Here is a 27,611-nt window from a genome sequence, read left to right as displayed (position 1 = left end):
GTGACCTTAAATATTTCCATAAGAGTGTCGTACACTTTTTCAATTTTCAAAAATTTTGCCCGAGAAAGTTGGACTTGATATTGCATGGGCGTCAGCGGCGACTGCGATCCTTAGTTGCAACAGCGGTTTCCATTTGACTTCGCAAGTAGAATGACGTCATTATGACGGAAACACATAGTTGAAGTAAAATTGCAAGTATGAAGAAATACATGAGTCCTAACATATTCTCAAAAATAAGGAAAAGAAAAGACGGGAAAAGTATAGACGAGATATTGAAATGAATCTTGAAGAACAATCAGTGGTGCTTATATTACACTGCATGGATAACCAAAACCTTAATCTGGAAAACATGATTTCTTCCACATGCGTCAGCGCACCTACCTTTGTGAGTGCTGTTATCTACTAAGTATTTTCTCTTTACCTCCTTTGAACGGGCACTTACTTGCGCGAAGAAGACCGGACACAACAAAGGAACACACACAACATGTACAGAGCGCAACTTCCAACTAGTTTATTTTCGTAGAAGGCAGATACAATTATACCCGCGTTGGGGTAACCAGAATAACAGACAAGATAAGCACTGTTCATGACAGCAGACCGCCGCCAAGTGTGCCACCAGATAGCATCACATGTAAAATTGATACAAAACCCTTCAATACCATAATAAAATGTGAGCGGGCTTGTTCTGACAATTGGTGAAATTAATGCTACTCAGCTCATCGCAGTTGGTAGTTGTTGCAATACTAGAGAATGGGGAAATGAACTGATTCTAAATACTACAAACGAACAAACTTGTCAGCTCCGCCTAGTATATGGTTTGCTATTCTTTCAAGCCAGCCAGCTTTAGGCTGTACAGGATGCCATTCCCTTCGAGCAGCTAATAGTTTATCTTTGGACTGTCTTCTGGTGTCCAAACATGAATGTGCGCAAGCATTATGACGTCTGCAATAGCTTGAATGCCACGTGAACACGTGAAGTATCACTGATCTTGGTTAGAAAGTCGTGGGAAGACGCGTGCAAAGAAGGATCGTAGCAGAAGGAACCTCCGCCAAACCGACGATGAAGGCTTGCTACAGATTATCTCAGCTATCGAAGAGGATTGGGGATGGCGGGGAAAGAGCAGGGGGGTTGGTGGAGCGACTCCCATGGGCGCCGCTTCCGTGTGAACTGCTGGCGTTCAGTGGGAAGTGTAGAGTAATGCTCACCAAACGTCCTAGTGCGGCGGCCATCTGGACCATTTATCGCTCACGTGTGTTCAGTGCAAGCTCCCCATGGCTAGCAAGAGCCACTTTTCCAGCACGACCAGTTATTATCCTCTGCCTTTCTTCTCCGCCTCACTGGGCGCAGTCTACATGGCGCGAGGCCCGCCAACTGCCACTGTACCGGGCTCTGCGAGATCGCGACGCATACGTGTTCACGTGCGTCAGTGAGCGGACCTCGGAGCGGGAGGAGTTCACGGACGAGGAGCGCCGGCTGTGCGATGTCAGGCCATTTCAGGCACTGCTCAAGCTTGTCGACCGACGCACCGACAAGGCCGACCGTGCTGTCAACGCCCAGATAGGACTGCTCATCGGCAAAGGTACGTGCCTTTTCGGTGATGAGCCCATGGGCCACGTTTGACGGGCTCGAAGCACTGTTTTGTTCATGCAGTCTTCCGTTGTATTGCTCGAACTCCCACGAATGTACTTGGTGCGAAAAACCACGCACCTCAACATCCAGGACTTTAGGGTGTCGGGACCAAGTCGTAACTGATACCACACCAAGCCATGAACTCGGGACTGGGTGACACGCGGATGTAAGGGAGGGCAACAGTCTACCCCCCTTCCTCGAGAGAAACATGCGCGGAACGTATCTGCAAAAGCGTGAACCAAAAATATTTAAGAAATACACTGGGCACTTCACTCTACTGCCGCTCTTCTAAGTGCTGACCACAAATCTGCCCCCAGACATGTCAGAATACCGAAGTATTCGTTGCACCCCTTGCATACTTCGCCTGATCATGCGTGAGCAGCCGAAGTGATGCTGCCGTCGGTTCAGAAAAGTGGTGGCACTGACAATCCAGCCCGTTCTTCATAGTAAGAAGGCTGCAGTGCACATTAGTTAGGAGGAGTGAGTAGGAGGCAGACTTTAAGGATGAAGATGGATTATTCTTGGCCTATGTATGTCAAATGTGTTGCACTTGCTATTCGATGCGTTCTTTTTGGTGTGTGGTATATTCATTTCTCATCACAGGCGCTCTCAAAATGGGGCCCAGTGATTCCTGCACTCAGAGGTTTGCATTAAAAGCTACTCGAACTGTATACTTACTTCATCAACAGTCAGATCCGCACTGGAAAACATCATCATATTGTGACTAAACTGTCTCCAATACCTTACTTCGGAGAATTTTGTCAAGCGAAAATACCCTGTCGCTCTCTCGTCAGGCTTTTACTTTCAGCTGTTACATCGGAGATGATGGTGAAGCACGGAAATTTGTGGAGAAGGTGAGTTTTTATCACGTCGCTCCTATATAATAGCGTTGCTAGCGCAACAACCCACAAACTGCACTGAGGAAGCCCCAGAGTAACGAACTTTACTCAAGATATCGACATAAAACTTTCGTGTTCGGCGTTCAGCACTGTTTTCTGATTTTCTGCCTACTGTCAACATGTGGTGCCGCTTATTCACGACTGAGTGTGAGTCTGTAGATGTCTCTTCTTAATTGCAAATTCCATACACAGGGTTCAGTCATCTAATGTGAAAAAATTTACGTTAAATTGTGTTACCCTGTGTGCCACTCGAAAGGTGCTTATTGGGGGGTGCTATTTCAAGAAGTCCATTAAAAAGCTAAGAATCGGCCACGCTTAGCAGATGTCCCTTTTATTGTCAGCTTCGGTTTATTGCAACAGTCTAGTGATTTTATAGTGAAGTTCGAAGTACTACTTCCGTACCTGCTGCGGCGTCTCGGAGGTTTCGCCTGCTGGCCCGGATGGCCTAAACATGGAAGCTAAATCCAAAAACGCCCGTGCAATCATGTTTCAATCGGGGCAATTCGGAGCCCTCCACTACGGCGTCTCTCAAAGCAACAGAGTTAGAGCAATGCGTCTCCTTTTCCCACGCAGGTGTGAACAGCTTCGAGGCCCTACAAAGCGCCGAAGTGAACCAGTTCCGGCGCAACATGCGTGCCTTCTGCAAAGCCATCGCCGACCAACGCGCCGAGTGGCCGCCCCTGGAGCTGGTTAAGTACCGGTACCCGGCGCGTGTGGACCGCAGCTCGGAGCAGTTCCCACCCCGCCACATGTCTGACAGGGTGACCGAGGACACCGTCTTCGACGCGCGCATCCTGCTGGAGAGCGGGGTGAGGGATTACCTGGTTCGGACAAGCGTCTCGCAGTGGAGTAACAGACAAGTCTCGTGAGGACATTCCTGATAGGAGGTAGTAAGACACTGCTCAGGGTTAATAACTTAATTGGAAGAAGATATTCAGTGATCACCCTTACACCCGGTAAGAGGAAGTAGCCTTCGTAGGTGCAACACAACTTTCAAAATATTCAGACGGTTGAGTGCAGAAGTGAACTTGCAGTCGAAGCGAACATTGTTAATAGCAATTCATCCTCACTATCTTTATCAGCCTAATTACGGCTACTATAGGACAAAGGCCTCTCTCATATTTATACAGCTACCCATGCCTTGCGCCACCTGCGGCCTGCTTATCCGCTCAAACTTCATGCGATGTCACTGAACCCCACTTGGTCAAAATTATCTGGAACCCTCCGCTACGGCGTCGCTCAGAACTTGATTCGCTTTGGGACATTAAACCAGACAAAACCATACAATGTATTTGCCTGTATGTTTTGTACCTTGAGTAAGAACCATTTTGCAGTCTTATCACATTAAGGTTATCGGTTAGGGTAGAGATTGTTTTCAATGTATGAATTAATTGATGATTATCTCTTCATTGGCAAAATATAAAATTTTCTCATATTTGTACAAGCTTTCTGGCGCCGTTGCGGCAATGACACGTATGCCACAATGACAAAAGGAAGCATGTAAGGCTGTCAAGGCCACATGTGAGGCTAGACGTCGCATCTAAAACGTCTGTTCCCGACACGTATTTTCAAGACGGCAGTAATAATGATTAGCCGTGAAAGCACTCACATCTAGTCGGGTCTTTCCTTTCTGCAGAAGACTCAGATAATTAGCACGTCAGTGAGCGCCACGCCTCAGCAGCTGCTGCAACAGGTCATGCTAGCTGCCAGGACGGAGGAGCAGTTCCGCTGTCACACTGTTGCGAACCTCGTGCTCAAGGTGTGCGGCAGAGAGGAATACCTCCTCGAGGAGCTTCCACTGCTTCAGTACAAGGTAAGCACAGTCTGGGCGCTTGGATCACAATGAATTAATTAATGGGGGGTCCGCGGATAGCAGATTCCAGGGGTTTGCTTACAAAGATCGCCTTTGCATCTATTATTTCTTTTCTGTAGCTAATTTCAGATAAAAAATGACAATTGATCCGACTCTAGCTTGACACCCTGTCCACTCATAGAAGTGATTTAGCTTAGAGCACAGCAAAAGGAAACGGCCGTGCCAATTAGCGAGCTGCGATTTAAGAGTTGCAGGGGGAAGCAGCACCTTACTTGAGCAATGTGATATGCGGTGGTGCCCCAGGAATAATTATTCGCGGTAAAATTATTCCATGAACCGCGAAAAGCAGAGCACCTATGTGTCGTAAGACAATCAAAGCATGTCTTCTTATGTGTCGACAAAACTGTCTTCAGGATTGTAGAGGATGTAAATGTCAGATCAGACATCCTTAGCCTAGAGTCCCTATATACCATCGGACTAATGGGCGCTCTATCCCGCCGACGTTTCTCCTGTTGTGGCCTCACTTGGTCCTCTTGACAACCCACAGGCACCAAAATGCAGGGATGTACTACAGCGCGGGGCTGTTTTGCAGTAGTTTGCAAGTGACATAGACTCACGACGTTTGCTAGCACCTTGAGACGGACTCTGTGCTTTTATGTGCATAACAGTCACTTGGGTTTCGATTTCGAAAAGACCGCTGTTGCGATTGCGTCTTCTCTTCCTATCGCGGCATTATACTCTCTCTCTCTCCTAGCTTTCGCAATGAAAGAGCGCAATCAACTTACATGAACTTGAACTTGATCTTTATTTACCAGAAAGGCTGGTGGGTCACCCGGGCTAAAAGCTGTAATCAAACAGCTTGACGAGGCCCAGGCAACCCTTACAAGGCAGCATAGACGAGACCAATAAATATTAAATAACACTAATAATAATGATGAAAAAAAGATGAACAGGAAATATTCAGCTTTACAAAAAACAAGAAACACTTTCAGGTAGTTCGATAGCAAATTTGTACACAAAGACTGCATTTTTTGTTACAGATTGACACAAATTGCAAGAATAATGAGAAGGCATCTTCGTGAGCAATTGTGGGGAAGCTGTAAAAGAATAACTAAGAAACACTGTAGCGAAAGAAAAAACCACATTACAAATTGGAAAAAAAGCTGTAGCAGTTGAACAGGTGTCAAACATTTGATGTGTTGATATTTGTTTAATACGGACGGAGGATTGTGACGTAAAGACTGGAGCTTGTAATCGGTGCGGAAAAAGGGTACGAGCCGTGTGTCTTTACTGCGTGTGTTTAGGATGTTAGTGTGATGCTGCAATGGACCAGTAATTGCTAAAAGTGACCGAAAGCTGACAGGTGAAAAGTAATGTGAGCGTAAGAGTCTGTATTCATACATGCAGTTTACATGAAGAATTTTTTACTGCTGGAAAAATTGTATGGTGGAAGATAGATAATCTAGACAAATATATGACGAATCGAATAGCCTTTTTTTGTAGCAGGAGAATATTTTTTAGGTTCTGTTTTGTTGTTGTTAGCCACACCAAACTGCCGTAATTAATTTGTGAGGCAAACAAAGCGTAATATATTTGCAGTTTTATTTTTACCGGAAGAATCACGCGTGTACGAGATATTGCCCCAGTTGCAGAGGAAAGCTTCTTACATAATTTCTCAACGTGTAAATCCCATGTTAAATATGAGGAGAATGTAACGCCAATAATCTTGTGGTGTTCAACCACTTCAATATCTTGTCCATCAAATTTAATTGGTTGGTCTAAAACGAATACTTTATTTCGAGCCCGGAAAAGCATGACCTTGGGTTTTTAGGGCTGATTTTAAGCTGATTTGATTGTGACCAATGACCAATTTTTTCAAGCAAATGATTACATCTGATCACTAAATTATTTGCATCGGTACCTGAAAGGAGAGTAGTAACCATCATCGTAGCGTTTCCTTTCGAATAAAAGGTTGCGAATGTCTTCGCTCTTCGGACTATTGTGCACTCTGTCTTGCGTTGTCGGCGTATATACAAGCGAACTTGACCTCAGAGCTGATAAACGTTGTTTGTAGTGAAGGAACCCAATCGCTTCATAGCGCATCCATAGCAACCGTGGGTCGGTCGACGGTGAAGTTTTTCTAGGCTTCTGCTGCGTGCAGGGAAAGAAAGGGCTGAGCGCCGTGGGCGGCTTTCGTAGCCTGTAAATGTTACACATGCACAAGTAGACCTGCAAATGCACACGCTGCGTGAATGAGGGTTCGTTAGGCTTTCGCCGCTACACCGGAAGTGTCTCGCACCCGTTAGGTGACAGAGAGAGAGAGGCAGGAAACAGCGCGTCCTCGAGGCCGCATGCCAGGGTCCACCTTCGTTGTAGCTCTTGCAGAGAAGCGTGCATGCCATAAGCGCGCTCCGCTGGCTTTCGCTTTTCGCAACGGTTTTTACCTTGAGTGCGATGGTGGCGCGATCGGCCTGCCGAAGTTTATTATGTTTTCTCTCGACGTTTACGAGAGTCACATATCGGACGTGGCGAGAGACTCTGAGGGAAGGGTTCGTTTCTTTTCCTGCCTTTGCCTCACATACATGAAGCTATGTATGTGCATGCGTTCCGTGACGTAGAGAAATACTCTATACTGCTTGCAACTCACATAAGTCTCACCTCTGCCTGCGCTGTATTCGACGTGTCCTGATCAATATGATGCCATTCGAAATAAGGCAGTATTTATGGTCACACTGCTGCTTGCAGCAATTAACGCGCAGGGGTATAGCTCCGCCATGTATAAGGATGGGAAAAAAGAGGCGAACGAAGAAGAAATTAGACCATGATAATGATGAAGTTCAATGGTTTGGAGTGCGAGCTAGGGCGTGAACGCTTTCGTATTTTTTCACTATTTTGACGGCCAGGCACCCAGACCAAAAGGACTTACAGTCGGATGTGTTGGCTCATATGTGTACTGCAGATGACACGTAACCTGCGGAAAGTTGCTGTCGGCGAAACCAGTCACAGCGCCTTGATGTCTGCTGTGTCGTGGTGGTCTGTGGGCCATTCCATGCAGGGGAATGGCTTCTAGTATTCCTACGCGGTTGTGGAACACTTGCCTTCGTGGAAGAGCATGAAGTTTTTCCCTCTACTTCTACCTTATATTCATTCGGGGCATAAGGCTAGATTTACTGCCAGTTGAAGCATCTGCGCGGATGTCAAGATCACTGCGTAATGCATTTACATTTTGTCTTGCCCTCTGAAATTCGAAAGTGTGAAATCATATGCCTCGCGCCGCTGCACGTCGCAGTGATCTCTTCACACCGTTGCCACATTGGATCGCCGGGCCTTTTTTCTCGTATCCTTGAACAGTTTTCTTTAACAGTTCACATTAACATGATAGGATCGAGTTTGAACGAATGAGTGAAATGGTTAATTAAATAGAGAGTTAGTTGGTTGGAATAAATAATTAATGTAGCTTGTTCCACATTGTCTCGCATTTTCTGCTTCTAAAATTTTTTTACGCTTTTGTTGGCTTGGCGAACACTTTATTCACAATTTTGCTTTGAATTACGGGATACATAATATTCTTCAATGCGTATCATTTTCTTAATGTTTCTTTTCTGGTATCCTGCGGAACGCTTTTCCAGAGTTGTTTAACAATGTCTGGCATTGCGTTTTATGAATTGTTCAAACGCAATTGTTCCTAATTTGATTCTTGCCTTCACTATCTTCATGTAAAGCGATCTTTCGATGCTTTATTTACTCTCTTCAGTGCACCGGAACGGACAGAAGAGGCTTCGAGTACAATTTTTACTTAAAATCAGGATCTTGATCCTGGGAGTCATCATGCCCAGCGGCATGCAGCACTAACACCGCAACAATGAGACAGCTCCAGGCCTATTCCGAGCAAGACTCTGGAATGCTACGCCGGGCAATCAAGAACAGAAATGGGCTAAGAGGGAAGGAGGCTCTAAGATTAGTTCAGGCTTTCATTCTGTCCCCCGTACTTGTGGATTAGCAAAAAGGTGAAATACGTCCTGGATGTTATTATACGAAAGACAGTTTGGACGGCGCTGGGGCTCCCTCTATGCACATCCACGAAGCGCCACCTACGGCTGGGGATAAACAGCACCATCGACGAACTAATAGAGGCCCACAGTGTCAACCAAATTTTCAGGCTCGCAACATCCAAGCCTGGCAGGAAAATATTACGGAAGCTCAGAATCAGTCCACCCCGGGAAGGCGCCGACAAGATCGGCATGTCCATGCAGACGAGATCACACATCACTCAACCCGTACCAAAGCGCTAGGATGAGGAACACAACAAAGGGCGCAGACTAGCCACGGCTAGACGCCTCTCTAAGCGTTGGTATGAAAGCAAGGACACGATCTACATCGATGCATCTGGAACAGTTAACGGGGTCGCGGCAACTGCAGCAGTTTCAACCCGGGGGTATATAATCGCAAGCGGCCCTGTCCAAGCCGTGGATACCACATCGGCTGCTTCTTCAACCATTACACTAGCGATATGGGATAATAGCGTGGCAACGGTCATGTCCAACTCACAACCAGCGGTATGCAAGTATCTCGGGGGTCTCGTGGGCGCTCCGTGTTGGAAAACTTCGGAAACGTCTAATCCCTGGAATGTCCAGATCTTCTGGACACCAGGGCAGCTCTCAACGACGGACAGTGAGGCAGCCAACACAGCTGCTCGAGCTCTCCTCCACCGAAGATCTGGCACGAAGCCTTTCTGTGACATCATTAACAACCACTCGCCCTTTCTAAGCTACGCAAAATTGCGAAGTACTATAAGATCACAAGAAAGTAATCTCCCCTTCCTCACAAAACCTTAGCAAATTTGAAGAGCACATAATCAGGCGACTACAAAGTAATACTCTGCCCAATCCCTACTTACTGAGTGAACGGTATCCAGGCACACCCGATTCGTCCTGCCCCTTTTGTGGAGCAGTCGGCACACTCACACAGTTTTGGAACGTCAAGGAAACCGAGACTTATACAGAAACCCCGATCCGACATATGAGCGCTGGGAGGCAACCCTTCATAGCCACTGTCCCACCGACCAGAAATCTTTGCTTGAGAGGGGCCGGATTATAATGGGGACCAATGAGTTCTCCTACTTAACCCACCTTGTAATTATGCTCTTAAGAAATGTTTTCCTCCTCCTCACTGAAAATCTCGTTGTCAAACTGTTCAGTACAGAAAACTGTGTTGCTTTTTCAGTACGTTCAAGACAAGGTCTCGGAAGGCCGACAACCGCAGTTTTTGATTGTCCCGATCAGCGACATTCAAAGTAAGTGAACACATGAAAGTTGGCCTTGTTTTATGGCAATGCATAGATAGGGATGGCGGATATAACGTTTGGTGCTGTTGAAATAGCTTGTGTTAATTCGGACGTCACTGCTAACCTAATGCCTTCCTTAGTAAACAACGTAAGGGAAATGAGAGGCTCGTTATAACACACATATGAAAGAAGCCAACAGTAATTGAAACCAAGACAGATTCCAACCCACAACCTCCGAATTTCGCTTCCGGTGTTTTACCAACTGAGCTACTGCGGCGGTGGCCCAATTTTCTACTTTCGTGAGTATTTACATTGTGTGCTTGAGAGCTTTTACTAGCGCCAACTACGTCCATAGCGGCGGACGTAGTGCGTCCTGCTTTATCCCGAGTGTGACATGGGACGTGATCAAACAGAGAGGGCGGAGCTGTGCGAGAACACTCAAGAACCCTCAAGACTGCCAGAACCGAGGCCCTCGTAAGCTATTGAGCTTATAGGGGAAGGGAAATGAGGGGCTCGTTATGACACGCTTATGAAGGAAGCGAATAGTCACCGATGCCAAGCGGTGTAGGGGAGCGCTTCTACCTTCTATGTGCTGTTGCGACGCTAGCGGGACTGCACAACCATTGCTGTCGGCGCTTGATGACAGCGCGTTCTCGCTTTGCACATATATTTTCCAGCCTAGCTAACCTAGGACAGGTCAGAGGGCTGGCCAACATGTGTTTAGAGGTAGACTTCCTGGAAACACTGATTGGCTCAACAAATGTGACGATACAAATCGAGTCATATGCCACCTGGCCGTTCGTCACGTGTGATTAAACAGTATGCGACCACACGTGTGCGTCACTTGTTATGTCAAATGCTATGGAATTAACCGGGTAGGACAACGCTTCCGTGATGGGCACACACACACACACACACACACACACACACACACACACACACGCGCGCGCGCGCGGCCACTCACACACACTTTTATTTATTTATTTATTTAAAACTACTGCCGTCAACCGCACTAGCCTTCCCTTCGAACCTCAAGCCGTCCTTTCCTGAAGTTACAGCCCCAACGTTATCACATATTGTGAGCTATTCCTACCATTATACCCATTCTGCCCCGCTACGCCACCTTTTGGGAATAATGGCTTACCTACCCCGCTCCTAATAGCTCGCACCGGTTGGTGAACATGGCAGAGAAGGTGATAGAAACTACTCCGCCTTGGCCTCCATATTTTACCTGGGCGATAACTTGTGCCATGTATTCGAAGTTTCATTTTTATTCCTTCCCTATTGCCCATTTTTTATCCGATCATGCCTGGTATTGAAAAACACTGGTATTGCTTCTCTCATATCAGCCCTGACGTCCCAAGCGACAATTGTAAATGACAGTGGACAAGTGAAAAGAAACAAAAGAAATATAGCTAAAAAATACGGGCCGTCATGTATATTTCGCAAGCAAAGTGGTGAGCACTATGAAGCAGCATGGACGGAAGAGCTGGATCTCCACGTGTTTTCAAGAATGAAAAAGTGAGTTACCTCTCGTCTTGTCTCGCAGCCGACCACGACATCGTGTACGCCCAGATCGAAAACACCCGCCCCGTCGGCGTAGGTTCGCGGCTAGCCCTGAAGAAAGAACAGTGCGTGTCGGCGTGGACCATCACGGACCCCTTCTGCGTCAGGGTCGTGTCGGCCTCCGCCATCAACGTCGAGCCCGGGGCCAAGGTACACGGCGCGGGCTCAGTCCACCCTACCCTGCTTGCAACTTTAATGGGAGGAAATTGCCTCGCTTGTTTCCCGAATTTCAGTCGGGCAAAGGAGTTGTTATATCACTAACGCTTACAGCAATGCGCTGGAGGAGGTCGAAATTAACTTTCAGCGAGAGGCGATCTGCACGAGCGGTGGGATAAAATACCTGATGCTGGCTGTTACTACGTGGTAGGAGAGATAAAATGTTTTCCTGATTACTGTGTTCCTATATTCGAAGGTGTGACTGTTGCGAGGTACAAGTCGAGCAAACAGCGCGTAAAGTAACGCTGCTGGCAATCGCTCCACGGTAATGGCACATCGATAATATAAAATATCGACCATTTCATGCGCTCTTCTATGATCTAGCAAGTAACTGTCACCACACAAGTGAGGACTTAGAAAAGACACTATTTGTCGCCATCACGTTGTTTTTAGCAGTTGAATGTCTTGGAGTAATTTTGAAAGCTGAAAAACTTCCCTCTGTGCTGTCCAGTAGAAACTATCTTGCAGAGAGCCATGTGGCATACAAATAACTACTAAATTACATCACCCCACATGTTGCGACAAAGGCTGCCGGTAGACGGGGTGAAGCTTTAATGGCGAAGAGCCTGCTGCAGTCCTTGGCGCCTGAATGTGAAAACACGCCCTGAACTCAATTTGACATGACAGGACATATTCAGTGTTTTCTGTAGCCAGTATAGTTAAACAAGTCTTCCAAGAACACTTGACAAAGTTGCTTTTTCAAGATGACACTTATCTTCTGGAATGGCTTCAGCGCGCTAAGACTGCTACCGAGTCATTCCGCGGTTGGTGCGCAGCTGGCTGTGGAGGCTGGCGTGTACCACGGCACGGAGTTGCTGTGCGAGACGTGCCGGACGGCCGAGTGCGCCACAAATGAAGGAAACTGTTTCTGGGACCAGGACCTGGAGTTTGCGCTGCCAGTGCAGGACGTGCCCAACGCCGCACGACTCTGCCTTGTTATGTACGAGGTCAACAGAGGCACCAAGGGACAGCAGCGAGGTCGCAGGAGACTCGCACCGGTGCGCAGTCCCCATTCGCAAACACTGTGGCTTTGCCGTGATTGCTTGCACATGATGCTTCCTGCAATGCAGCGTTATTCTTTGCAGTAATTTATGCTACGCTGTCTAACCCTTCGACTCGAACACCCAACTTGCATGAAAATGCTTCACAGACAGCAGTTTCATCAAGTGATTGAAATAATTTCTGCTGCTACTCATCCAAAAGATATAGCATTTGAACGCTTTGGTGGGCTAGTCGATTGTGAAGCATCATGAAGCGAACAGAGTGAACTGAGACGCACACAGCAGCACGAACAATGAGACGAACACAGCGCTGCTCTCGTCTCTCTCGCCGTCCTACTGTGTGTGTATCAGTTTCTGCGCTGTTCATATCGTATTTAACCGTTAGAGGTCTATACGACAGTTTGATTAACTGAAATTTTCGATGAATTAGTTTCGCTTTAAATTTAGATTAAAAACTAGTTTCGATTAAAGCATCTCGTGGCTTCGAATGGCATGAGAAACAGCACAGTAATTAAAAGCGATGGAAATGCGTTTCGGAGAACCCCTCTTGGTTTCTTTTTCTGTTTGGCAGCATTCCCTCTGTAAGAGTTAATCACTCAGCACGGCTATAACACTCAAACGTGCATGAATGTTACGCTTTCATATATTTTCTCTTTGCTTTCTTTTGCCGCAACGTATTTTTTCTGACGCAGATCATGAATAAGGATTAAATTCAGTTTTCTGAGCGTTACGCTAACGCCTGTACTCCGCTGCATAGTAGTACAGATTCTACTTCAAGGGAAGCTTCTTTAACTGAGTGAGTAGCGAGTGCTCACCATGGATGCAGGGGTCGTCACCGATGAGCCATGGAGTGTTTCAGCGTCACTTGCAGCCTTGCGGACATAGAAGTTCAGGTCCTGTCAGCAGCAGTCGCGCGCATCTTTCCAGGACTTGTACGCCTCGCCTCTCGCGTGGGCGAACGTGACGGTGTACGACTACCGGGGAGCACTGCGCTCTGGCTCGATTGAACTGAGCCTGTGGACGTACGCTGAGGACCCTCAGGCCGAGGAGTCGACGATGCTGAACCCGCTGGGCACCGCCGTGGCGAACCCGGACAGGCTACGGGCCACCCTCCTCCTGCTCACCTTCCACTATTACCACGCCAGGCGGATCGTGTGTTTTCCTGAACTGGACGAGGCGAGTTGGGAAAGATTTCTTATCTGTGGAACGAAGCAGTTCTGCTCTCAATTACCAAAGGCAGTTTTGCTCCTTCCAATAGGATTGGCGCTCAAGTCTCGGACTGCACAAGTAAATTGTCATTCTAGTTTTGGTGCATGCTGAAAGCTGCAGCTGCTGTCTAAGGTTCGCTGTTGCAGTTGCAATTAGGCTGCTGCAGGACATCATCACTTCCTGGCGCTCGCTCGACTCCTTTGGTTCGCGCCAACCGCGGGCATCCCGCACATGCCCGTTCCTTGGAGTCTTCTGTCGATGTGGTTGTCTGGTGCCTCTAATTGGAATTCCATTCAAATGCCATCATCTTTACTCAGTGCTATACACATAGTTTGCAACACTATTCTGTCTTTTCTTCAAAATAGGCGCTAATGTGTATGTCATTCATGATTTTTCATTGTGTTTGAACGTTACATTAACAAACTATTTTATTGCTCGTTGCCCTATCTTCAATGTACATGAAAAAGTTTTCTGTTAACCTTCTACTTTCGTTGTCAAATATGTGTATCCCATGACTTAGATTTATTCCCATGCAAAAGTTAAGCGCCATTCCTATTTACTGAAAAAATAAAGTGTGTGAACACAACGCCAGCAGCAGTCTGGTAAAAACTACCCTAGGCACCTGCGGGGGAGTTAAACAGCGACACGTACAAAGGAAGGTTAAGAGAGTAATTGCTCTTCCGATGTGCTTAAACGCGGTCATGCAGCTACAACGAATGGTGCTGTGGGAACTGAACGGCTTTTCAGCGACACCTGTATGGGTGTTGTTCTACGAGGTCGTGTAGTCGCTATCCGCGCGCTCTGCATTCCTGACTCCCCCCCCCCCCCCCCCCTCATCCATGGCTTCTTGTGGCGCCCTGGCACCTGAAAACTGTTAACGCCGCACCCTCACAGTCCATGACTACTTGCTGCACTCCGCTATTTCATTGTTGCCATTAACGCCACTACCCTCCCCCCCCCCCCCCCCCCCACCCCGCCTGACTGGTTGCTGCAGCCGAATTCAAGAACACTGTCTGCAATAGGCTGTCAAGCCTAATGCGAGTGAAGCGACGTAAACGTACCAGACATGGCAATCACTTACCCAGACCCAGGTCTACTAAACACTTCGACTGCCACTAGCACTTCATACTACTCCAACCTTCGATGAAATTCGAAATAGCACAGGACATACGTCCGGTCTATTTTTTTCATCGATAAAAATCAACATTTGGTGGAAGAATATTAGCCATCAGCAGAGACACGCCGCTGGTTGATAGGCTTAGTTCATGACGGGAAGCGTCTATGGAACCCGAGGGCACTGTTTGTTGTCATACGTCGAATATCTTTCAAATCTGAGGACGTGCTGATGTACACTTTAAGCTCACTGATTCGCGGTGAGGCCAGTGAGCTTAAACATAGAACTTCTCAACGCCACACGCTATAAAAAAAAAAACGTGCACATGTTTTACAACGAAGGGGTACGGTTAAGACAACCGTTCCAACACAAGTCGCAGCCTGGCATATTCGGCGTCTCCTTAAGTACTTCGCCGGACACGAAGGACAAAGGTAATACATGGCTCGAAGAAAACGAAATCCTGCCGATTCTTTTAAGTTTCTGTAGCTACACATGGTCGGCAAAGTCAGGACAACACTCAGTTGATGAATTGCCGCAGAACGCAGAAGCAATCGCCGAAAGAAAGACAAATCACACGCTCCCGAATCACAGAGATCGCCTGACGAGGCACAAAAGACGTCATCCATTCGACTCGTACAACAGAGTAGCACTGCACACAAAGCTGCCATTCGGAGCCATATGTTCTACGGAACGTTAATCTAGTCTTTTCGTGGGATCCACCTAGGTAGCTTTTGCGAAATGTACGTTCCACCGAAAAATGCTCTTAGCACCGCAAAAAAGGCACGTAAGAAGACATGAAGTGGATATACGCAGCGCTACCTTCGTCCGTGTTTTCTGCGCTGAAAGCATGGACAACCAACTGACAAGCATTTGTAAGCAATAATGAGATATGCTTAGAAAATGGAACATTACTTTTTAGCATCGTAATTCTTGTGACTCAACAGTAAATAAGCAACAGCAGCGGCGAATTGACATGCAGTAAGAGATATTCCTATCATAAAAGACCTCAGAAATGAAAGAATGAAAAGGCGATTTTTTTCTTTGCTTTCTACAGATACTTGAATGCGCCGCATCATCTGTCAAGGAGCAAGGCAAATCGGCGCTAGGCATCGTGAGTACTTTAATACTTGGCTGCGGTCTCGTTTTAACTGCTGGAAACGTCACGTGTTAGTTTCTTTTGCTTTTATACCCCAATTTTGGTCACTGTTGCTTTAGCCTTACGTTAGAGTCCTAAGTCATCGGTGGTTGGCTTTCGCGTAATATTTGCCGCCATCCTGATGAGGATATCGACGGGCGGCAGTAACAGCCAGCCACTTTACCAATTCACGCCTTATTTGCGACACGTGAAGTGTATCGTGTCGTACAGGAGTTCATGGCTCGCTTGTCCACATCACAGGACCATGTGAGCAAGAGCCACCGCGAGCAGCTGCGGCAGATCGCCGAACAGGACCCGCTGGCCCCGGTGCACGAGCAGGACAAGCAGCTGCTCTGGTTCCTGCGCTCCGTCTGTCGCGAGGTGCCGCACTCGCTGCCCAAGCTGCTGGTCTCGTTCTGCTGGGGCCGGCACCGCGACGTGGCCATGGTTCGTGGTATGCTCTTGACGTGGGTGGTGTGCAGGCTCGGGTTCTTGGTGCCGGGAGATCTGCCTTCAAATGAGTCTCTCGTGTCTGTAGTATGGAAGGTTCTTGTGTTGTGTTCCGTAAACTATGGCCACAGATGTCTGGGCCTTCGACTCCCTCTGGAATTTGGAGTTGTATTGTGTAGGGAAAGCGACGGACAGAGTCTCTCCGCTACGGCTGCTCGCTTAAAGCGTTTTTCGATCACATAAGACGCGCTCTTCCACAAAAAAATAACGTCTACAATCCGCTAAATGTGCTTAAAAATAAGTATGTGTTTATTGTCAACGTTTTTGTACGCCTGACCCCCTTAAGCAGTACCCCCTGAATAAGGTCTGTAGGGTGATAAAATGAAGTGAACCATTTTAACAGACGCCACGCAGTTAACAACGAGCGTGTGTTCCGCGCAGTAACCAGTACAACAGCATCGTGTCAGTGGGTGGTAAGTTCGGAATCGACGCTTGCATCTTTAGTGTTTTCATAAAAGTACGAGGAATGCGCAGGAACTAAAATAACTCCTCATTTCTGTTGCTTGCATTCGCAGTCCTCAAATTCGCGGTGGTTCTCGCGTTTTTGTCAGAGGTTCATGCGTAATACTCGTATCAGAACGTCGCTATAGAGTCTCGCCTTGCAGTAGAGCAGCATACTTTACTTATACCACCCTATAACCGATTTGGATGGAATAATTGTTGCTGCACTTGTCACAAGAGTGTCGTTTTTCAAACGCACCTGGATTTCATTACCATAGACGGCAGATTCATCAGACTGGCCACACCCCGAACTGCAAGGCTTTTTGACCAGGCCCATTTCAATAACGCTGTGTTTGGCCACCACGGTGGCTCAGTGGCTATTGTGCTAGGCTGCTGATCCAGAATACGTGGGTTTGATCACGGTCACGGAGGCGGTATGTCGATGGAGCCGAAATGCTAGAGGCACGTGTACTGTGCGTCGTCGGTGCGACTAAAGAACCCCAGGAGGTAGAAATTATCCCGAGCCCTGCACTACGGTGTCTATCATTGCCTCAGTGACTTTCGGACGTTAAACCTTATAAAAAAAAACCATAACCTGTGTTTCGCCAGAAGGTGCAAGCGCTAGTTTTTGCATTACGACGCACAAAGGGGCTGACGGGGAGGATAACATCAGTACACTTTATTACATGGAACGCCTCGTATTGAGCTTTCACAAAAAAATTCTCGCAAGCTCTAGGGTAGCTCTGAGGCATTAAAGATTACACAAGAGGCAAATAATGTACTTTTCTTCCGCTGGTATGAGCAATTCCTTAGCACTGCTTGCAGCTCTTGAGCGTCGTACTTCTATTGTCAACACTCGATGTAGTCACGCTTGGTCTCGACCAGAGTTTAGAACCAATTACAAACTGCAATACTTGGCTCATAACCTTCCATCTTTTAACAAATATAAAGACACCACATGATTTACTCCAAAACAGCAGAGAAGTTACTTTGTGCAAATTTAAATCTGTATCCCTTCATATGTAATTACTTCGGTTATTATCGAAGACTTTACGAACGGTTTCGTATTGCTGAACTATATCTACTGCGTTTATTGTTGACAAGCCATTTGTTAACTTTTTTCTGTTATACTGATGTATGCGTTCATACGCTTTTTTATGTCTACTTCTGTATTGTTCATGAATTGTTCATTCGATTCTGTTTGCTACTGCCATGCAATGTTTTGGTTTCCTGGGCTTTTGTCAAGCTGTTTGTACAGCTTTAGCCCAGGCGACCATCCAGTTGCTAGAAAATAAATTTGATTTGATTTTATTTGCTAAGACCAGCGCCAGGTGTCCCTTTCACAAAATAATTTCGTGGCCTCACAACATTGCAAGTTGTGGAAAGCGCTTTAGAGGTGTGAGCGGAGTGCTCAATCATTTTAAAATTCCTAATATTATTCCACGTGTAAGACATTCGTGCTACCTGCTTTGCCGCGATCTTTTGTGTCAGTATCTCCTCTATCATAAGCATATGTCTCACTTGATTAGGCATGAACCTCCTCACGGCTTTTAATAGAGGGCCACACATAAAAAATGTTTAATAATGCTGCAGAGCAAACATCTTATTCTCTATCTCATGTCCTAGTTTCCAGGCTTATCTCGCTTATTTCTACACAGTTCCGCCTGCTATATTTGTTTAGTAGGAATAAACTTTTGCGTTCTCAGAAAAATAAAATAAACGAGCGAGAGCATAAAAAATGAATTAGTAGAACCTAAAGGAACGCTGATGACAACGCCTACCGGCAGTGAAGGAAACATTTATTGCTAAAATAAAGACATTTAAACATTGCCCGCTACTAACTCAATTCAAATTCAAGACGCCCACGACAAAAAGTACTCTATAATCACTGTTTTGAAGTGAATAGAGGTGTGGCCAAGACTACAGCATTGCGAAATTGTTCACGCCGACTTGCGACAGCGACATGTGTATTTCATTATTTCACGTTTTGTAGGCTATAAAAGCTTACTTTGTAGTCTAAGTAGCATTTTTATCGTTTGGATGCTGCAGTATAGCGATAAATTTCAGCTTCAACTTTTCCCCAGAGCGCCTTTAACCTAAAGCAAATGATCTCCCAGCTGCAGTACCAACTAGCCCTGCAATTAACACTTCTTAAGTGCAAATGATAGCTTATTGAAGAACTCTCTTTGGCCATATAGGCTGATTGTTTTATTTTATATTTAAGCTCCCAGATTCAATCAGGCTTACACAAAACACTCAAGCAAAAGCAGCATCACGACCTGAGCGGCACGCGGCGCGAGAAAATGTGATGTCCTTTTTTGCTCATTCAGTGGCTTTTCTTCTGTGTGCAACTGTTATATCGCGTTGTGAGTGTTTCAAGGAGCAAGTGCTTTTTGTGCCGAAGGGAAAGTGTGCAAGGTTTTACACCACAGCGCTGATTGTGTACAGCTAGACAGAATTGAAAGGGTGGGATTTCTCTTTCCGGAACCGTTGAAATGTGAAATCGCGTCAAAGCATTAGATTTTTAAGGCTCCAATATCAAGTCCACTTCAGCCTCCTTCTTAAGAAGGTAAGTCAGAGCACGGGGACATGGAAGTTTATCTTGCTTGTTTTAAAGATATTGTTTCGTGATTGCAAGCCCATGAACCTAGAATCACATGACGGATGGTGATGGCATGATTTAATGGCCGCAGGTTGAGCGCTCCGCCTGCTCCACTGCCTGCTTCATCCTATCCTTGTCCGTGGCACGACTCGGGCAACCGTGTAATCGTCCCGATTGCGAATGAGAAGGCGTGACTCTCTTCCCACGTGTGGGTAGCGTACTGGGCATCGCCAAGTTATCCTACCTGCCTTTCAGTCCTTTTGTTTCTTTCTTTCTACAACACGGCCGGCGAGATGCAGGACATGACTCTGGGCGTGGCAGGATGGTAGGAGAAAAAAGAGAATGAGAAAGTCTTGTCGTCACGACAAGGGAGAAGAGCCTACAGTGAGCGGATGAAGCCTGGCCCACGGAGACTTCAGAGCCACCGGCCGCCAGAAGCCAACGGCCAAGGCCAACGGAAGCGCTCAACGGCCGGGGCAAGGGTGCCGTATTCTCACGTAGGGTGGTCATTGGGGCTTGAGGCTCATGAGGTGGCGGTTCATGGTAGTCATCATGCCATCGTGTCTTCTAGCCGGGCAGGGGGACGCGGTGGATGAGAGCGGCAATGTTGGGACGGATATGGCGTGCTGGAGCACTGTCGGGAGACAAGTACCACGAGCACTCTACCGAAGACCCTAGCGAACGACAGACACCGATGCTCCGGGGCCGAAATGAGGACGACCACGATGTCTTTCACCGCATGTTACATGGCGGCATGCCGATTAACGCAGAATGACATGACGAATGGTGATTGCATAATTTACTGGCCGCAAGTCTAGCGTGAGAGCATCATCCGCATCGTCACACGCTTCCTTGTAATCGTAGTCCGAGACAATATGACTATGCACAATCGTGGTCAAAACTCTTCGGGCCTAAGGGTCTGCTTTTGAGCCGCATAGGGGGACACACACGGTACCATTAAACGCCAAATGGCCCTAAAGGCAAGTGCAATGGCTCTTCTCGCCTTGTAGAAGTTTCCAGCTCGACGAGTGCCTTGAATACTTCACTATACGACTTAAAGAAAACCGTGGGGCCGGAAGACTTTTTAGGGAATGCAGTTGAATAAATATGTGGTTTTATGCTCTTATATATAGCATTGTATGTCCTGTGTTGAAAATCTGCACTGATAAATCAGAATAACGTGTTTATGGAACGGCCAGCAAGGAAATTTGCTATTGCTCGTATGGAGGAAGAAAATTTAATTTGTGGAAACAAAATCACCATAAGTGCTAAAATCCAATCCCACTTTGCCACTTTTCTTGCGCCGGTGAAGATGCAAGCACTGCTGCAGATATGGAAGCTTCTGAAGCCGGAGCAAGCACTGGAGCTCCTGGACTACAGCTACCCGGACACCTTCGTGAGGAGCTTTGCCGTCCGTTGCTTGCGTCAAATGAAGTAAGTGAAGACTATAACCTCTCTATACCTATAGATGCAGTTTCAGTACTTCACATTTTGTGCATCATTATGGTAGCAAAACATCGATAAGTGCTGAGTTTTTTTTTTTTAGATTAACGACACTGTTTGGCGTTCTCAAAAAGGCACAGATGAAACTTATTTAACAAAGAGAATTTTCTTTCCTTCCAAGTTGGAAATTGATGCTCTGGCTACAGGCACAAGACGGATTTCCGACTCGCTTTTGTAGTGCTTTTATACGGCTGCCTAGTAGAGTTGTGGTAAGCTCATACCCAACATTCTGGTTGAAAGAATTTTGGAACGAAAAAACTGCACGAACGCCACTTTTGCATGCATTGTTAGATTTCGTCATAAAAAAAAAACATGTCCGCAGATCTACCATCGGCAGGCTTGCATTTTTTGCTGTTCACATTTTTGCTATCGACCAAAGCGTTCCCGATAGGTTTTCTATGGCAGCGCTAACTGCTCGGTGCTTAATACATTAAAAGCAATATTTTGCTGCAGACCGGAAGAATAGAAAATTACATTCAAAATTTCCATTAAAGTTCCTTACAATTTTTCAATAATGACATTTTTATCAGGGAATGTTAGACATGATTCAGCACGATGGAATTAAAAATTCCACTGCGCCTCACCGGTCGCGCGGTTTTTCGTTTATACCAAACTTTGAAAAGCGTTTCAGCTCAGATATCTATGGCAGCACAGTCCGCGCCTGCTTCGGCGTCTTGCTGAAGCATACTGTTGGAAAGGTTCGTTACTTTTTGCGTCGCAGTTGCTGGCAACAAAATCAATAAAATATTACAAACTCGTTTCGAGAAATGGGGCGTGCGAGGTTCTCGGCTTCAGGCTCTCTTGCGTTGCATCAGAATTTTTTATTTATATAATTTTGTTTCGCAATGCAAGCGACACTGTGTGGCAGCTTCTACGAAAATCGTTAAATTTCTTTACTACGCTGTCATTAACGTCTGCAGTAAACAAGGAGAGTTAATTTTTTAGCCTGCTCTGTGTCACCTGAACACAAGCAGCACAAATCATCGGCCCAATATTGCGAATGAATGGTCCCATCCCGGTCCTTTGTAGGGCGAGCTTTGCCAATACAGTTGCAATGTTGGGCCAATTACTTGTGCTGCTTGGGAAAATAGCCGCATTGGCTGACGGGCGAAGGGCGATCGCTGCATTTGAAGAGACGGTCCTCTGTTATGAAATGAATTCCTTTGGAGAAAAGTTGAAATAATGTGTGTCCCGTTTCTTCTTTGAAATGTTACGTGCCTCAACAAAAACTTCGACTGGCGTTGTGCACTGACCATCACGATTGCACACAGGCAAGGTTTGATGTGCTGCGTCTAACCGGAGAGTAAAAAAAGGGTGACTTTTCCTGGCCTTCCCAGCGGCTAGAATCGTGAAGGGTTCTAAGAATTGCGTGTGTGCTGCCGCTACGTCAAGCTGCGGAAGTGGCCTCCGCGCAAACATAGGTGGCGGCGATTCTCTCGCCATGTCTCCAGAATAGCGCCAATATTTGTCCCTTTCGCATCTCATGTGTCACATGTGATAATGCCTCGCTTATATTCGCAAGACTTGAAGTAATTTTCAGAAAGCAAGTCCCGTTAATGTATAAGCAGCCACGGTGGCTCTGGCAGTTCTGATTTTTGTAGCCAGGCACCAGCATGAACTTACGACAAAAAGTCTTCAATATGGTGTTAGCTTTTAATTTGTTCTTTTTGCGGACAGGCTTAGAAACATACCAATGGACTTATCTTCTGCACAGCTGTAGCACCTTGCCCTCAAAATTAGTTGTGTCTTTAGTGTATTTCAGTTGATAATATTTTCAAATGCCGTGCTCGTGCCCTAATATAGCGTGCCAGCATACAAGCATACCTATAGGTGGAATGACATGGTCTCATTATGTGATTGTGGACTCCAAGGCACGGCTGCACTGGAGAGCTACAGTATTTCTGCTCGAACGATGCGTTGAAGATAGGATATCAAAACAGTTACATCAAGAATATCTCCCAAATATTGTTTCGATTGCTTGGTTTTCGTAAGCACGCATCTCGGAATTTTGCCTGGAGTTGAGCGCAGTCAAAAAGATGTTATTTTGTGACCGCGAGTTCTGTGTCAACGTCCTCTGTTATTACATCTTTTCATTTTTTGCGTAACAGTGATGAAGAGCTGTCACTGTACCTGTTGCAACTCGTGCAAGCACTGAAGCACGAATCTTACCTGGACTGTGATCTAGCCAAGTTTCTCTTGGAGAGGGCTCTCAAGAACAGGCATATCGGACATCAGATGTTCTGGCTTATGAGGTGAGTCGGACACCACTCTTTAGTTATGCCTAGTACGCAATAACTACATTCTATGCGGTTGCAGCAAGCTGGTTATTTTTTAATGACGACGGGACTACTCATCACGTTTCAAGTATGGAAACAATCAAACGTATTACTAGGAAGTAGGGACAGCGCCGAGCCAGCGCTGCAAAGCCTAGCGGCTTATCACGTTTTGTTGTGCAACCACTCGGGCATTTTCCTACGAGACGAATGAAGTAAGCGCTATATATTCTAATTTTCAAAGCTATGCTCCAGGTGGTGGCGGTCAGGGAAACCAGAAGGGTTTTTTCCCCAATTACTGGCGAAGGCTCAGAGCTAGTTAATTCCACACTAATGAAAACAGCGATGAATATCTACGAAGCAAAAGTCAGATGCTTGTGCTCATCTTTCATTGATTACACCTTATTTAAGCACGTTTCAGGGGACAAAGGTGAAGAGCGATGAACACAAAATAAATCTCTCAAATGGTCCATAGTGTGTCACGGTGTTGTCATAACAGATTTCAGAAAGTACCCAGCCCACATTATGCCTTCCTTCCAGCTGGCTTTGCAGGAAAGCAGAACTTTCGTGAAGAAGGGTAGCTGTTAAAGCTGGCGTCATCGCTTTGGCGGACGCGGTTGTTGTGACGCGCGCCTGTCCTTTCAATATTTTCCCACATCTTCCAACTCTCCTCTGTCTGCATGTGGAAGTGATTGTGTCTCAGCTCGAGCCAGTGGGCAGGCCCGTGCACTTGCCTTTTCATCCTTCTTTCAGTGGCAACAATAGCAACTACTTTCGTGAAGGTGCATCTAAGCAAATATGTAGAGAGCCCTTCCTCGTCAATGCCATTGCCCGGGGTCTGAAGTAGAAGTGTGGGCTGTCAGGGGCCGTCAACTTATTTGTGAACTCATATTTGCAGCAGACGCGCACACAAGAAGAAAAAAACTGATGGGAAATAGTGGTGGTGGATCAACATTTTATTCAATGAAAAAAGAGTTTGCAGATAGATAGGTGGAGTCGTTAGCCTGGGACCCGTTGGACAATGTTGCTACTTTCGCCCGTTGGACTAGAGCTTTTTGAGACTCCAGCCTCGAGCAGTTGAGCAGGGCTGCTTCTCATGCCTCTCGGCAATGGGAAGGGTTTGGGGGAAGGAAATGATTTTTCTGACAGGACCAAACCATTTGGAAGTTATCGGGCACTTCCCCACAGTGACGACCGCGCCCATCAATTTTGGGGTCAAAATGCTTCGCAATTTCAGGACACAACAAAGCGTTCGTCTGCAGGCGCCTTAAGGTTCACTCATCAGGTAGTACCGACCGATACGATGAAGCTAGGAGAGCAGGGGCCTTTCGCCTTCACTTCTGTGGCATTCACGACAAACGGTTTACCTTTTTACTGGCGCAGCATGTTTGCGACGAGGGTCTTTTAACTTTCGCCGCAACTGTGCGCATGAACTTTATCCAATGACTGTGGCTTTTACTTTCAATTATATGCGATATTACACTGGGCTAGCGCAACGTGTCTGCGACGAGGTGCTTGGAGATATTCGGGCTCTGGATGTTTCATACCTTCCATTTCAGGCGGTGTGATGGAAATTAATGCAGCAGTATATTTTTTCAGTGGCTGTTGTGGGTGGCAGTTTTAGAGGGTGGGGTTGGTGTGGGGGGTGCGGGGCGGGGCGGTGGCCAGTGGGTGGTGCTTCTAGGCAATCTAGATGATGGAGGTTTCTCAAGCACGACGCAGCCATTTTGCAACAATGCCGCTACTTTCTCTGTCGCAGCAAAAAAAAATAGTCTTTATGCCTGAAACAACAAAGGTGGAAGGTAGCCACACACTAACGCCATCCCTTACCGGTTGCCAACTGTACGGAAGCAAACGATGGCCGACAAATGGATGGTAGCGCAGAGGTTTAAGGTGCCAAGGGATTTCGTTATACGGTGCACACGTCCAGGCACGCTACGTGGTGCAACCTGTGGTGCAGTCACTTCACGCTATGCAACCCCGACGACGTCGCAGGTGCGAGATGCACGTGGCAGCTCTGAGCGTCAAGTTCGGCCTGGTGCTGGAGGCGTACTGCCACGGGGCGCCCGAGCACCGCGAAGCCCTGCTGCGCCAAGCGGAGGCCCTGTTCAAGCTGCGGAGCCTCGGCGAGCAGGTCCACTACGAGGCCAGCAAGAGGAAGGCAGGCCCTCTTCACCTTTCCTCTCTGATTGCGCGGCCGTTCGGGTCATAAAGACAGAAAATGCATCACCGTAGTTATAGTACTGGTGCATGCCACTAAAGTGGTGCTTATGATTTGACTTACGTAGAAGCCATGGGGCATGATGAGGCTCAGCCCGCCGCATTGCTGCGTAGCAACCATCGTCGGTGTAATTTAACTATATTGTTTTAATTAGTTTTTATATTTAAATCTCTTTTCTGTATCTGTCACTGCTTGAAGCGACGTTGCACCCCTGCCACCGCAGGTCTGCACCCCTGCCTGCCTGAACGCTGTAGTTGAAAGAAAAAAGTTTGTCGTAACCCGACCAAAGCCTGGCAGTCATTACATTAGTTTTCAGCGTTCCCGTATAAATCTGAATAAAGTGCACAGCCACAAGAGGCACCGAGGTCTGCGGCAGAAAAAAAAAGAGGCCGAAATGAAATCCGCCTTCTTCTGGAAAAAGCCACCAGTGCATAACTGTCACCCTCCGTTGCGCGAACCGTGTCAAGACAGGACAGTCGGGATAAGCTGGTGGCCTCGATGCGCGAGAGTATGTCCAAGGAGACTTTCCAGGCCACCTTCCGGAACCTGTGCAGCCCGCTGGACCCTTGCCACGTCTTCAGCCGGATCAAGTAAGCCGCTTTACAAAATTACCGCTGCTGCCGTATTGGCTGAGCCTGCCCGCTTCGCAACCCCATTCGCTTAGAAGTTTGCTTCCCCGACGTTTTCTATTAGCAGATTGTGTACGTGTCCTCCACTCCAGAGCGCTTTGCGTGCTTAAGAACAGGCCTCTGCCAAACAGTTGACTCGCGCGTGAAAGTCATGTTAGAACGACAGCTTGTAGTAGTATTGTAGTAGTAGTAGGTTACATGGCTTCCGCTGTCAAACATTTTGCGCTCGCGTCATCGAGTGTCACGAGTCCAGGTAGACATATACTCGGTTTGGTATGTCATGGGCAAGTAACGAACCCCCAGAGTTTCTCTGCGTAACGCGATGGGAAGCTGGAGCTAGTTCTCGAATAGAAGCTTCGGCGGCGACAAGACGCGCACAAGCGTTCACGCGAGCAAACGTGTTTTCATCTCGTTAAATCATGTTACTCGCTATTAATTTATATTAACACATTGCAGTTGCACTGCTTCTTAAACTAGCACAACCGTCGTACAGTCGCTTCGCCAGTAAACTGCCTAAGCGGCTACAACTAATTGCTCACCACGTTAAAAAAATATTTTACACTCAAACACACACTTAGAAACACGCGCGCGGGCACGCTTGCTCCCACGCACTACGCAGGTGCTGACGCATCGTCATCGTTTCATTTGCGTCGCTGTTGCCATGCGCGACAAAAATGTCAAGTGGTCGTTGGAATGTTGTCTCTGTCGCTGAGCTGCATTTCGTCCCAAGAGACGTTCTCACTTACTTCGGTGTCAGAGGAGCGCGCTCAGAAATGCCCGCTAAGAGGGGTGCATGCCCAGTGGGCGATAATTTTGCAGCTTCTATCGGAGCAATATACAGTACGTAATAAGTGCCCCATGATTTTTTTTTTCTTTGGGAGGTGATTAATTGCATTGTTCTTTTAGCTTCATTTCATGCAATTTGTTTATACTTCTTTTCCTCTTAACGCCTTTGCCACTTTGAAACAACGTCAAAGCGCTTTTGTTTGGAAGAGGATGCGCTGCACTGAAGCTGAATGCCCCTACATGGCACATTACACAGCAGGAATGGCGTAGGTGTCCACGCTGAAGAGCCAATCTGACGCTTAAAGGACAACTTCTTCATTCAGGTCGATTTTGATACCAAATGCGCTGTTTCAGTTGTTATTAGAGTGTTTATGCACATTGCGAAAATCCGAGGTATTTCCAAAGGGCGAGGGTGTGAAAGAATGAACAGAACTAGCTTCTGGCGGTTACGTCGATTCAACCCTTGTGTCGTTATTTAGAGCAGGAAGGAGACAAGGGAGCTAGGAATTGAGGCGCGTACTGTTAGGCGTCAAGTGGCAGCATTTTTCCGGTCTTCCAGCAGAACATCTGAGAGGGAGATGGCAGCTTGATGATCACCCGCTTCGGAGATAAGCTCCCAGATATGAACGGCGTCGGCTAGCGTTCACAGCTATTGTTCCAGTCACAGAAAGGTCTCCACGAGTGTGGGCAACAAGCGACCACCAGGCGACGCTGCAGTCGCTTGCATAGATAGAAAAAAGCAAAAACCGATAGAAAGATTGTTGCCTCAAAAGGAGGGTG

General features: G+C 46.9%; 1 protein-coding gene across 1 annotated transcript in view; it reads left to right on the top strand.

The window, feature by feature from the left end:
* The window catches only part of Pi3K92E (phosphatidylinositol 3-kinase 92E), a 56,717-nt gene that overhangs the window by 11,787 nt on the left and 17,319 nt on the right, over nucleotides 1-27,611 (top strand). The window contains exons 3-15 of the mRNA XM_077654938.1: nucleotides 1,348-1,579; nucleotides 3,102-3,337; nucleotides 4,165-4,341; nucleotides 9,565-9,634; nucleotides 11,175-11,341; nucleotides 12,184-12,405; nucleotides 13,336-13,584; nucleotides 15,786-15,842; nucleotides 16,128-16,313; nucleotides 20,732-20,853; nucleotides 23,031-23,174; nucleotides 25,191-25,356; nucleotides 25,888-26,006. Coding sequence (XP_077511064.1) covers nucleotides 1,348-1,579; nucleotides 3,102-3,337; nucleotides 4,165-4,341; nucleotides 9,565-9,634; nucleotides 11,175-11,341; nucleotides 12,184-12,405; nucleotides 13,336-13,584; nucleotides 15,786-15,842; nucleotides 16,128-16,313; nucleotides 20,732-20,853; nucleotides 23,031-23,174; nucleotides 25,191-25,356; nucleotides 25,888-26,006 — 2,147 coding nt within the window. The remainder of the gene's footprint in view (nucleotides 1-1,347; nucleotides 1,580-3,101; nucleotides 3,338-4,164; nucleotides 4,342-9,564; nucleotides 9,635-11,174; nucleotides 11,342-12,183; nucleotides 12,406-13,335; nucleotides 13,585-15,785; nucleotides 15,843-16,127; nucleotides 16,314-20,731; nucleotides 20,854-23,030; nucleotides 23,175-25,190; nucleotides 25,357-25,887; nucleotides 26,007-27,611) is intronic.

Source organism: Amblyomma americanum, chromosome 2 (genome assembly GCF_052857255.1).
Source record: "Amblyomma americanum isolate KBUSLIRL-KWMA chromosome 2, ASM5285725v1, whole genome shotgun sequence".
Taxonomy (NCBI): Eukaryota; Metazoa; Arthropoda; class Arachnida; order Ixodida; family Ixodidae; genus Amblyomma; species Amblyomma americanum.
Note: the sequence above shows the minus strand (reverse complement) of the source record. Positions and strands in the feature narration are given on the sequence as shown.